Source organism: Paramisgurnus dabryanus, chromosome 7, assembly GCF_030506205.2.
Source record: "Paramisgurnus dabryanus chromosome 7, PD_genome_1.1, whole genome shotgun sequence".
Classification (NCBI taxonomy): domain Eukaryota; kingdom Metazoa; phylum Chordata; class Actinopteri; order Cypriniformes; family Cobitidae; genus Paramisgurnus; species Paramisgurnus dabryanus.
In genome coordinates this window covers 13,362,902-13,374,419 of record NC_133343.1, presented here as the reverse complement: position 1 = coordinate 13,374,419, position 11,518 = coordinate 13,362,902, and the positions used below count along the sequence as shown (strand labels likewise).

General features: G+C 37.1%; 1 protein-coding gene across 4 annotated transcripts in view; it reads right to left on the bottom strand.

Annotated features, from left to right (window-relative positions):
• Window positions 1–2,411: 2,411 nt before the first annotated feature.
• The window catches only part of nol11 (nucleolar protein 11), a 73,070-nt gene continuing 63,963 nt past the window's right edge, over window positions 2,412–11,518 (bottom strand). For all 4 annotated transcript variants that reach the window (XM_065253277.2, XM_065253279.2, XM_065253278.2 and 1 more), the window contains 3 exons: window positions 2,872–2,964; window positions 2,668–2,775; window positions 2,412–2,573 (listed from right to left, as the gene is read on the bottom strand). In XM_065253277.2, the coding sequence (XP_065109349.1) occupies window positions 2,460–2,573; window positions 2,668–2,775; window positions 2,872–2,964 (315 nt within the window). In that variant the 3' untranslated portion in view covers window positions 2,412–2,459. The remainder of the gene's footprint in view (window positions 2,574–2,667; window positions 2,776–2,871; window positions 2,965–11,518) is intronic.

Sequence of the window (11,518 nt, the reverse complement as noted above, 5' to 3'; positions counted from 1 at the left end):
CAATAACAGATGAATCTGTATTAAGAAAATGAAATGTACCATTAAAAGGCTGTTCGTGGTTTGTTATGTGTTGCTAACGTTATCCACGAAGACGTTTCTCAATCCGAAGGCTGCAGCATTTCTCAATTCGAAGGGTCGCATTTCTATCCTGAATACGTCTTATTTTCAGAATATAATTAACATTAAAATATTTATTATTATTATTCTTAGTTCATAGTAAATTGTTGAAATACGCTTAGGACTTGCGAATGTAATGCTCAGTTAACGTAAATAAACTAGGCTTGATGACGTATGCAGCAGGCTGCCTATGCTCTGATTCTACCGCTATTCATTTAACCGTAACTCCTGTAGCATTTGCGCTATCAAAAAAGTTTGTATTGTTTCTAAAAGAAGACAATTGCGCTTTTAGAAATATATGGTTTATTACGGTACTTTCTTGCTTTCCGCCTGCCAATCGCTGCTGTTTGTGGAGAGCTGAAGGGGAAGCGCGTTAGGTTTGAGTGCATTGAAGCAGAAAGCAATATTAAAGTCTAAAATATAAAACTGTGTAACACTAAAGTTTACACACTGTTGGTGGCTCGTGACTCGACGGCCCGACTGTTTAAAGGGATACTTCACTGATTTAGCATTCAGCTTTGTATCTGTAGAAACCCGGAAGTATTACTGAATGACCATGTTTCCCTCCCTCATTTCCCCCTGAGAGGAGAGATATCTGCATTTTGGTTCTGCAAAAAAGTCCTCAGATGATGTAATATGACGATTTTTGCATCATCGGAGGACTTTTTTGCAGAACCAAAATGCAGATATCTCTCCTCTCAGGGGGAAATGATGGAGGGAAACATGGTCATTCAGTAATACTGCCGGGTTTCTACAGATACAAAGCTGAATGCTAAATCGGTGAAGTATCCCTTTAAGTGGATTTTCAATAAAGCACTGTTGATTTTTTTCGCTTCTGTGTCCTCTATGTTTCTGAATCTGGCAAATGCTCAGGTAAGCCACGGGCTAATTTAAAAAGATTTTTGCTTACACAAAACTAAATTTAAGGATTGTTTCTCGCAAACCCACAGTATACAGTCAGATCACAACACCTGAAATATAGCTTATGGCAAGACCTGCGTGGATTACGACAAAGTGCGGAACGTTTCTTTTTACAGACCCACCATCATCCACTTTCTGCCTCCGCCACTGATTAAGTTAGTTCTTCAGCGTTTTAAATTACCATTTAATTTTCTGCGGACAATGCTTTTCGAGAATAAACGGAGGTAAGAAATTTAAGACTTAGGTAAATTAAATTTAAGACCTAGGATAAAAATCTGGGTGTGTTTAAGACTTTTTAAGGCCTTAAATTTAACATTCTGAATTTAAGACATTTTAAGACTTTTTAAGACCCCGCGGGAACCCTGAATGCCATATTTCAGTTACAGTCATAGGGCCACCTAGAGGCAGCAGAAAATGACATGATATACGCTATGACTTACTGCTTGTAGAGATTTAATCAGATCATCATTATATTTGGACAACCTTTCCAATGATAAATTGCGAAGATCTTGATATGTCCGTGGTGGCCAGGCAAAGTGTCATGTTTCACCATGAAACAGGATATTCACATCAAAGAGAGCATCATGGAATTAGGAATCAAAACAATAAAAGGTAGGCTACTAGATGTCAGAGAAAATTTTACCCAGTTTTGGAGAAAAAACTGAAAACAATTAACCATTAGTTATAACGAGGTCTATCCTTATAAGGCAGAGGTACAGGTTATCCTATGCTTCTCAAGTCTTTAATCGTGAATCAATTAACTCCTTCCCCACCAGCATTTTTTATTTTCCTGTGGAGCTGCCAGATGGCACAGAGAGGACAAGCCATACTTTGAATTTAAGATACATTATAGGCCAAGTTAATAAAATGTTAAAAGTAATCATCAGAGAAATAAAGACTACCAAACAACAAGATCCCCAAGGTTTGCTTTGGTGGAGGAGGTGCAACAGTATTGGCAGGCATCACCAGTCAGCGCAAAAAAGATTTGGTTATTGTAGATGGCTCAGTCAATGCACATTCTTACCTTAGAGACATCATAGAACCCATCATCATCCCCCAATTCCGCCAGCACACAAAGGTAAAATTCAGAGCAAATAGGAAAAGTACTCATGTAAATAACAATATCCCTAACTTATTGTAAGTGTATGATTCCAATGCTTCTGTGTGTCATTCTGTGAAAGTAATGTATAATTCAAGTTATGTGCCACCTAAAGAGGAACACCCACATGATATCTTGCCAACAACTGTGTGTCTGATAGCAAAATATTATGAGTTTTTTTTTTTTAAGATTTAAAAAAGAAAATACTTTATTTTTTTGTGGAAATACATACAAATAACAGTGAAAAAAACAATGGTTATGAGCTGGGACAATATAGAACTCATCTGCAGATTTTTATTAAAAAATAATCTGTACATGTCATTTAAAAGAGCTTGATCACTTTTATGGAATACAGGGCAAAATCTTCAGGTTGCTTGGCTTTCTTGAGCACTTGAAGACTTCCCTCAATTTTATCCAACTCAGCGTAAAGTTTTACCTGAGAACAATTGCAGCATTTTAATTTCGGCATTATGAAGCTAAACAGAGCTATAGACACTGGTTTCCTATCTGCTTTAAGACAAATGCTTTACCTGTGATCTCACAAACTTGTGAAGACCAGAAACCAGTCTTTTCGCTTCTGGTGCCATAACCAATACTGTGAAATGAGCATCCAGTAACAAACCAACCCAGTCCACGATCTTGAAAATAAAAAATATATACATTTAACACAAATAAACTGAACAATTAAAATCACAAAACCACTGTTACATTAGTATTTACACCTTATGACTGACCTGGGCCATAGTTGGGGAGCGTAGAGCTTGGATTTGTACGCCTGCCTCATGAGAATATTTTAGATATAGAAACTGCAGATACTGCAGAAAGATCTGAAAAAAGAAAGTGCGTTAATTGTTTTAATACCTCTTAACATTGCACCCTGCAAAGTTGTTAATTTGAAATGAAAATGTTAAATGTAATTTACCCTCTTATGCTAACCATGATGTATCGCTATGGGGCCACAGGATGCATAAAGTATGACCCAATATGCCAGCATATATGGGCAGTTTATGGAAATTTAATTGCAGGGAGATTTTGTGTCTAAAGACATTAGTTTTTTCTATTTCTTTTAAATATTTTTAAGTGGTACTAATTGTCTTGGATCACAAGATGTAACAGGCATTAATAACAGTCATGTATGCAGGGCTTAAAGTTTTCGGCACTGTGTTGGCTGTAAATAAAAAAATTATCAGTTATTGCATTCGCCTACAAATGGTTAGAGAAACACATCTTTTACTCTCAACCAAACCAGCCAATCAAAGTAGAATGAGGCAAGTCTTTGATGTGTGGTTGAGATCCAGCTACAGATGCAGAGCAGAGACCAGAGATGTCATGTAGCAAGTAGGATGGAGAGTAGGTTTATGAAGCCTAGGGAAGACGACCTAAGTGATAAAGGACTTAAATCAGTGGTGCTGGCCGTGGATAGAAGGAATAGGCAGAGGACGGCTGCATTTTAGTCAAATAAATAAGGAGAACCAGTTGCTTGCTGCTTTGATAAACTGTTGGTTTCAAATCAGTAGGCTATGCAAGTTATGTAAATATCAAGAGTGTATTAATGCGTCACAGGATTTTTTGTGGAGGTGAAAGGCTGCATCGCGAAATCAGTATAAAGTTTATGTTTGTTTGTTGCATTTAAGTTTTTCTGTAATCACATACGTTAACACACAAATCTACGCAAACCATATGCATCATCCTGAGGAACACACGCATGCATTCATTCCTCTTACTGGTTTGTGAATCTGGTTTGTGTGCATGCGTCAACACATGCAATTACAAAATAATATAATGACAAACACATTTGTGGCTCTGGGGTGCCTGCATGTGTGTAAAACGTGGAGCTCTCGACTGTAAGATGCTTTGCCAAGAGAACAATGCAAAAGACAAATGCACTTGATTGACTTTCGAGACACTTAGGAATTCTAAACTCACAACATCATTTGAATTTATAACTTTAATTGTACAGTATCCACTTTAACATAGGTGTGACGAAAGACTTCCGGTGACGCCATGCTGGCAGCAGCAGCTTGAGTGACACGCTCCGTCCAAACTTTTAATAATTTCCTAACAAAACCAGTATAAAACTGGGCGACTCTTAATAAATTCGACATGGCGACAACTAGAGGCAAAGGACAATCTAAACAGGATGCAGCTAAGGAAAAAGGCGAAAACTTGCAAACCCAAAGTTCCCAATCGGATTCTTGCATGCGTGACTCCGAGTCAAAAATACTTAGCGAGCTCGAAAAAATGAGGAAAGACAACCAAGAGGGACATACCCAGACCCAGCTATCTTTAACACGTCTGGAAATGTCATTCGGTGAACTGAAAGGAGAAATGAGTGAATTGCAAAAGAGAAACGCGGAGGCGGAGGACCGAATCAGTGCTAATGAAGACACGACCAGGCGTCATGAGCGGGCTCTTCGTTTCTTATTGCATAGAGAAATGGAGTTGAATGCACGATGTGAGGATATGCAAAATCGCCTAAGGCGAAACAACCTGAGAATTTACAACGTGGCTGAAGGGAGCGAGGGAAAAGATGTTAAGCTTTTTGTACATGATTTGTTTAAATCTGTTTTTCAACTTCCCCCTGAACTTAACATCGTCATTGAAAGAGCGCATAGAGCGCTCACTGCAAAGCCAAAAAACCCTGAAGCAGCCCCCCGCTCGCTTATCGTTAGGTTTTTGGACTTCTCAGTAAAAGAAATCATACTACGGCAGGCATGGGAGCAGAAAAAAGTTATGTACGCAGGAAAACAGATCTACTTTGATCATGATTTTTCTCCCGAGCTGCAGAAAAAACGAGCGCTGGTGCGAGATGCTGTAAAGCAGCTAAAGGTGAAGAACATTAGGGCAACGTGTATTTACCCTGCACAGCTGAGAGTGTTTACTGCAGATGGTGTCAAGATCTACCCGACATTGACGGATGCTGTGCCGGTGCTCGAGGAGATGGGGGTGCACGCCCGAGTAGATGAGAGGGAGCGACTGGATAAGGAGCTGTGCCGTGGCGGATGGAGTACAGCGGGAAGGAGAGCCAATGGAGGCCAAGCGACGCTTACCAACGCCGAAATCAAAGCCTTTTTCAGTGCCGATAAATAATGCATACCTTCGCCAAGTTCATCTATTTAATCAAGCTAGCATATTAGGAAAACAAAAAAATGAAAATTTCTAATATGGACGGAATGCGAGAACTATTATGTGGAGGACCACCTATCCACACCTAAGTCGCAAACGAAACGCTCTGGGAGCGACAGCGATACTGCAAACGACGTGTTTTTTTTTTCCCACGGAGGACCAGTCACCAGCCTCCGTCCAAGACACATCGGGGACTGGGCCATTCAGGTTTGAGTTAAAAGATTCACATCTGTCCCAGTCGGGTATGTGGAAGCCTACATTGTTTAGTTTGTTAATTATGTGTTTATTTGTAAGTGTTCTGCCTGTCCTGAGACTTATGATGGGCAATAATGTCATTTTTTGTAATGATCTTTATTACGGTGATTTATGTGAGATTCAAGAGAGTTATAGTAGTTATATATGGGCCATTCTACCGAATTGGTGCAAATTGACACTTCAAAACTTCTTGAAAAAAGTGTGTTTTTTCCTGCAAGCTTTGTAGTCATAAACATAGTAGAACATCTAAGGAACACTAATCTACTGATTGGACACTTTAGTTTCCTAGCGTGTTTTTATACAGTTTCGAAATGTTTTCTCTCTCCCAAAATGTGTCACTACCGAAACACAACAACATTTGATATAAAAATTAGGTTTTTAATAGCCTATTCTGATTTTCTTTACATTAACCTTCTAAATATATTTTTTACATTTTTTTAAAGACAGTTTCATTGTTATATCGATTAGAAATATAATTTTAACAAAACTATAAGCGTGGTTTATCAAATGAAATGCATTTTGAAAGCATTATTTCTCTGTAATTGCCATACATGCACTGATACAGATTTGAAATTCAAGGATTCATTAGTTTAAATTTTTATCTAACTAAATAAAATTATATAATCTTTTCTGACAACAAAACCTATTTTATTTTTCTAGAACATTATTTGTTTCGGTCGTGACAGTAATGTTTCGGTAGTGACATCCATATTGGATTGTCCATATTTTGTTTAAAAAAAAGTAATTAGTTAGTCAAAAATGATTGGCATTATGCAGTCAAAACATACAGCACAAAAAATATCTAAAGCAACACCACATAAAAGCACTTTGCACTGACATTACGCTGATGACGGATAGTTCAGACCTTAAAGGGATGCAAGATAGCCGATTTTTGCGAGTTTTATGTGTATTGTGTATATTTTATGTGTTTATGTGTATACTGGCCAATATGTGGCTGCTGTGTTCACCGACATTGTCACTGGCATTATTTACAGAGTGCTGGAAGCCGCAAGCGATTGCAGGTCATGTGACTAAAAACAAACAACCTTTCCGTGACAACATTGTAAGCTCGGCCTAACAGCTGATCATAACTGGACAAAGCGGGTTTTTATTTCTATATAATTTTTTTATTTATATATATTTGTAGTAATAAAGTGCTAGAAATCAATATCCTTTGCTGATAGTTCCTCATCATTGTGGAGAGTGCAGTTCATGGTTCCATAGAACCATCACCTTTTTTAAATATAGTTTTTTTTTTAAGTTCAATAAATGTTACTTTTTTAAATTGAGACATTTATAATGTAAACTGAGTGAGCAAAAGCAGTATCGGCTCCAAGTATCGGCTCAAGAAAATAGGCAGCCTGTATCGGCTAAGGCTAATGAAACAAAAATCGGTATCGGCATTGGCACAAAAAAAATCCATATGGGTCAATCTCTAAAAAGAACTATACACACAGAACTGTCTTTTAACCATCTTCCTGTGTTTGTCCTGTCTTTTCCTCCATTCTTTTCTGACATTTCTTTGCTCCCTGTCAGATAATTGTTTGATACTTTTCAGCATCCTTTCTTCCCTGCGTTTTTGATTTCGTTCTCTTTGCTTTTTTAAGTATTCTTGGTCAGGGCTCCAGACTAACTTTTTTTACTAGGAGCAAAGTGGCCCCCAACTGAAAATTTTAGGGGCGCAACCAAAAAAATTAGGGGCACACACCGTAAATCAACATGCTAACCAAATAATCACATTTCTACAAAATTCCACTGTATTACTAATACATACTTTGATGATAGATGCAGAAAGTACAATGTGCTGTTTCAAATTCACTGTCACATCAGAAAAAAAGTCAAATTTACTAGTCCAACATGTGCGAATGGATGTAAAATTCAGTGGCACACTCTCAAATTTTGGTTGCAAAATACCACCAATTGGTGGCAGTCTGAAGCCCTGTTGGTACCTTTCTGGGTCCTCCCTCGATCTTTGTCTGTATTTTCTCAGTCTGTCCGCTCTACTTTCATCTTTCCGTCTATGCATATTGGCAATTCCTCTCTCTCTGTAGCTATCTCTACAAATTAACCAAAGATATTTACATTTACATTATTAGTGTGAGCCTGCCCTGTCTACACTTAACAATGACATGTCAATTTACTATGATACCATGTGCTATCTGTTATATAAATTATATGATGCAATCAGTCAAAGTCCCGCTAAATTAGCGCAGAAAGTTTTCCATGAGACCAGAGGTAGAATCATTTAGCCTTCATTTATCTCAATAATGAGTCAAGCTACTATGAATTAATTAAATTAATCTGGCCTAGTTTGTAGTCCTAGTCAAATCGCATACAACATTACAGAAATATGACTGACAAATTATTTGTACTGAAAAAGAATATATGTGCACTTGAAAGTTTCTATTTATTTATTAAAATAAAGAAACAAGTGTCATTTTGTCACTACCGAAACAATCACGTCACAACCGAAAAGTCAACAAATGTTTCGGTTGTGACTGTTTCGGTAGTGACAATTTAAGCTAACTTTGATCCTACTGCTAAGAAGCTAATTAGTACATAGTTAGCCAGCACAGTTCTCGACATTGAAACATGAGTAAAACCTAAATGACCAGTAGAAAAAAATGTAAAAAATCAATTAATCATTAAAAATGTGTGATCGGTAGTGACATTGATAAATGTCACACACTGATTTCCAAACTTTTGATCACATTTACTTCAAAACCATGGGACTGATCTAATCACCATGCCACCACGAGGGAGTGAGGCACAGACAAAGTTTCTGGTTCAAAATTGAGGGGAGTGGCTTAAAGCAGTATTATATTATTGACCGAACTATGCAATGTTTCGGTAGTGACGTGAAAATGCGGGACAGTGTTTTTTTACATGATTATTCATGATTTTTACTGAAAATATCCAATAAATATTTTTTTGGTTTTAATTAACAAAAGTAATCAAAATGATACTTCTTTAAAAAATAAAAAATTATTAAAAAATTATTTCATATTTTTTTTTCTATGGTGAAATTCAGACCTTGGGGTTTGGGACAACCACCTCTCAATTGAAACCACTATATAAATGATGATATTTTATATATAAAGTCTGCAGCTACCTCAAATATTACTTTGGGTTTTGATTGCTATTTGCTTATATTTTTTTATTATCAAAAATTTTCCTACGTTAATGCTTTTTAAATTAGTTTTTTGGTTCCGGGACAGCAATTTGCACGAATTCGGTAGAATGGCCCATATACAATATACTAACAGATGAATAAGTTAATATGTGTTACTTATAATGTTAAAGGCTTATGTAGTCCAATTAAAAGAAAAAAAGTGCTGAATCAATTGAAAAAACTGAATTATGCCATAGCAATGTTACAGGAAACACATCTCTCAGATAAAGAGCATATGAAGCTGAAGAGAGAGTGGGTAGACCAACAATACAGCTGCTCTAGTCAAAATGGGAGGAAAAGAGGAGTTGCTATTCTCTTTAACAAGTCAGTGTATTTTTGTCATGAGAAAACTTTGAGTGACAAGGAGGGGAGATTTCTGATGGTGATTGGGAGTGTAGGGGGCACTAAAATGACATTAGTAAATGTATATGCTCCAAATGAGGATTGTCCCATTTTCTTTAAACAAATAGCATCATTAATAGCAGATAAAGCTGAAGGGACAATTTTAATAGGGGGGGATTTTAACTGCGTTCTAAGAGCATCGGTTGATAGACTACCTGCTGACTTTGGTCCAAGGACCAGGAAATCTTTAACTCTTAGTGCACTGATGGAGGAGTTGGGCCTGATAGATGTTTGGCGTCGCCTGCATCCCAAAGATAAAGATTTTACTTTCTTTTCAAATGTACACTGTAGTCACTCAAGATTAGATATGTTCCTGATAACTGGTGTAGATTACTATAGAGTGATCCAATGCACTATTGAAGCTATTACCATCTCAGATCACGCTCCAGTTTCTCTGATGCTAAAGCTAAGTCCAAATAATAATTTTAAGTACTGGAGAGCAAATGTATCTATTCTAAATAACGAAATGATTCATCTACAAATTAGGAAAGTGTTATTAGAATATATTCAATTTAATGACAATGAGACTGTAAGTCCATCAGTTTTATGGGAGGGAGCTAAATGTGTTCTGAGAGGAAACATTATTGCGATTTCATCAGGATTAAAACGAGAGAGACTTGCAGAACAAGTAGAACTGGAAAATAAAATTAAACAATTAGAGAAAGAATACCAAACAGTACAAAATACAGAAACACTAACTAGGTTGAAAGAAAAAAGGCAGAAATTAAATGAATTATTAACTTATAAAGTAGAGGGGCAGCTTCGATTTACAAATCAAAAGTATTATGAATTTGGTAACAGGGCAAGTAAATTGCTAGCGTTTCAGTTGCGAAAAGCACAAGCAGGCAGAGTAGTTCATAGAATCAGGTGTCCAAATTCTGGGGAAATGCTATCTCAACCCAAGGAAGTGGCAAAGGCGTTTGGCACTTACTACCAAGACTTGTATAAGGAAGAGAGCTGCCAAGACAAGGGGGAAAAAACTGAGAATTTTTTTAACTCAATATGTCTTAATAAATTGACTGAGGAGGAAGCCAATCTATTGACATGCCCAATTACAAGAGAGGAAATAAAAAACAGCATTTTAAAACTAAAAAATAATAAATCTCCAGGAGTGGATGGTCTCCCAGGTGAATACTATAAAATATTCGAAAAAGAGATTACTCCTCTTTTGGATAAAGTCTATAACTATGCACTCTCAGAGGGAGATCCTCCTCAGTCATGGTCTGAAGCGATTATTAGTGTCATACATAAAGATGGTAAAGACCCTTCTCTGTGCTCGTCTTATCGTCCCATCAGCCTCCTCTGTGTTGATTTAAAGATACTTACTGCTATCATTGCAAATAGAGTACAAAAGTATATGAGAAAACTTGTGAATCCCGATCAGACGGGCTTTATTACCAATAGACAGGGGGCTGATAATGTTCGAAGAGCTTTAAACCTTCAAATAGTGGCACAGAAAAGGAATACCCCATCAATGCTTCTCAGCCTGGATGCTGAGAAAGCATTCGATCGGGTGGACTGGGGCTTTCTACAACAGACATTGAGAAACATGGGATTCAATGAGACGTTCATAAAGTGGGTCCAAACTTTTTATAAAAACCCAAAGTCACGAGTAAGGGTCAATGGACACTGCTCAAACTTTTTCCCACTGGGACGCGGTACTAGGCAGGGTGAAGTTCTTTCACCCTCATTATTTGCTCTGAGTATAGAGCCGCTAGCCGAATTGATTAGATCTAACCCTCAGATACAGGGAATAAGAGATGATTCAAATATTCAACATAAATTGTCACTCTTTGCTGACGATATTTTATTATTTTTAGAAAACCCCTTAACTTCCGTACCAGCTTTGCTTAACAGTCTTAACTATTATAGCATGATATCGGGTTATAAAATTAATACAAATAAATCTGAAGCGTTAATGCTTGTCGGGACTTGGCCTTTGCAATTGAATAATCTTGTTTCATTTAGACACTCTAAACAGGGGTTTAGATATCTTGGAGTAATTCTTACCCCTAAGACCACACAGTTGTTTTCATCTAACTATGATAAATTATTAAAGGAAATCAGATCTGACTTGAACAGATGGGATGTACTACCGCTTTCTCTTTTGGGTAGAATAGAATGTATAAGAATGAATCTCCTTCCAAGATTATTATTTCTTTTTCAAAACCTCCCTGTTGATATTCCACAATCTACTTTCAAATTTCTAGATAAAATAATGTCAAAATTTATATGGCAGAACAAAAGACCAAGAGTGCGCCTCAAAATATTAATGTCACCAAAGGAAAATGGGGGCTTAAATATGCCAGATCTCAAACTGTACTATTGGGCTGCCCAAATTAAAGCTGTGGTGGCATGGATCATTCATGATCCGGAGTCACACTGGGTCCCTATGGAAGAATATTCAGTCTCGGGAGTCCCTCTCT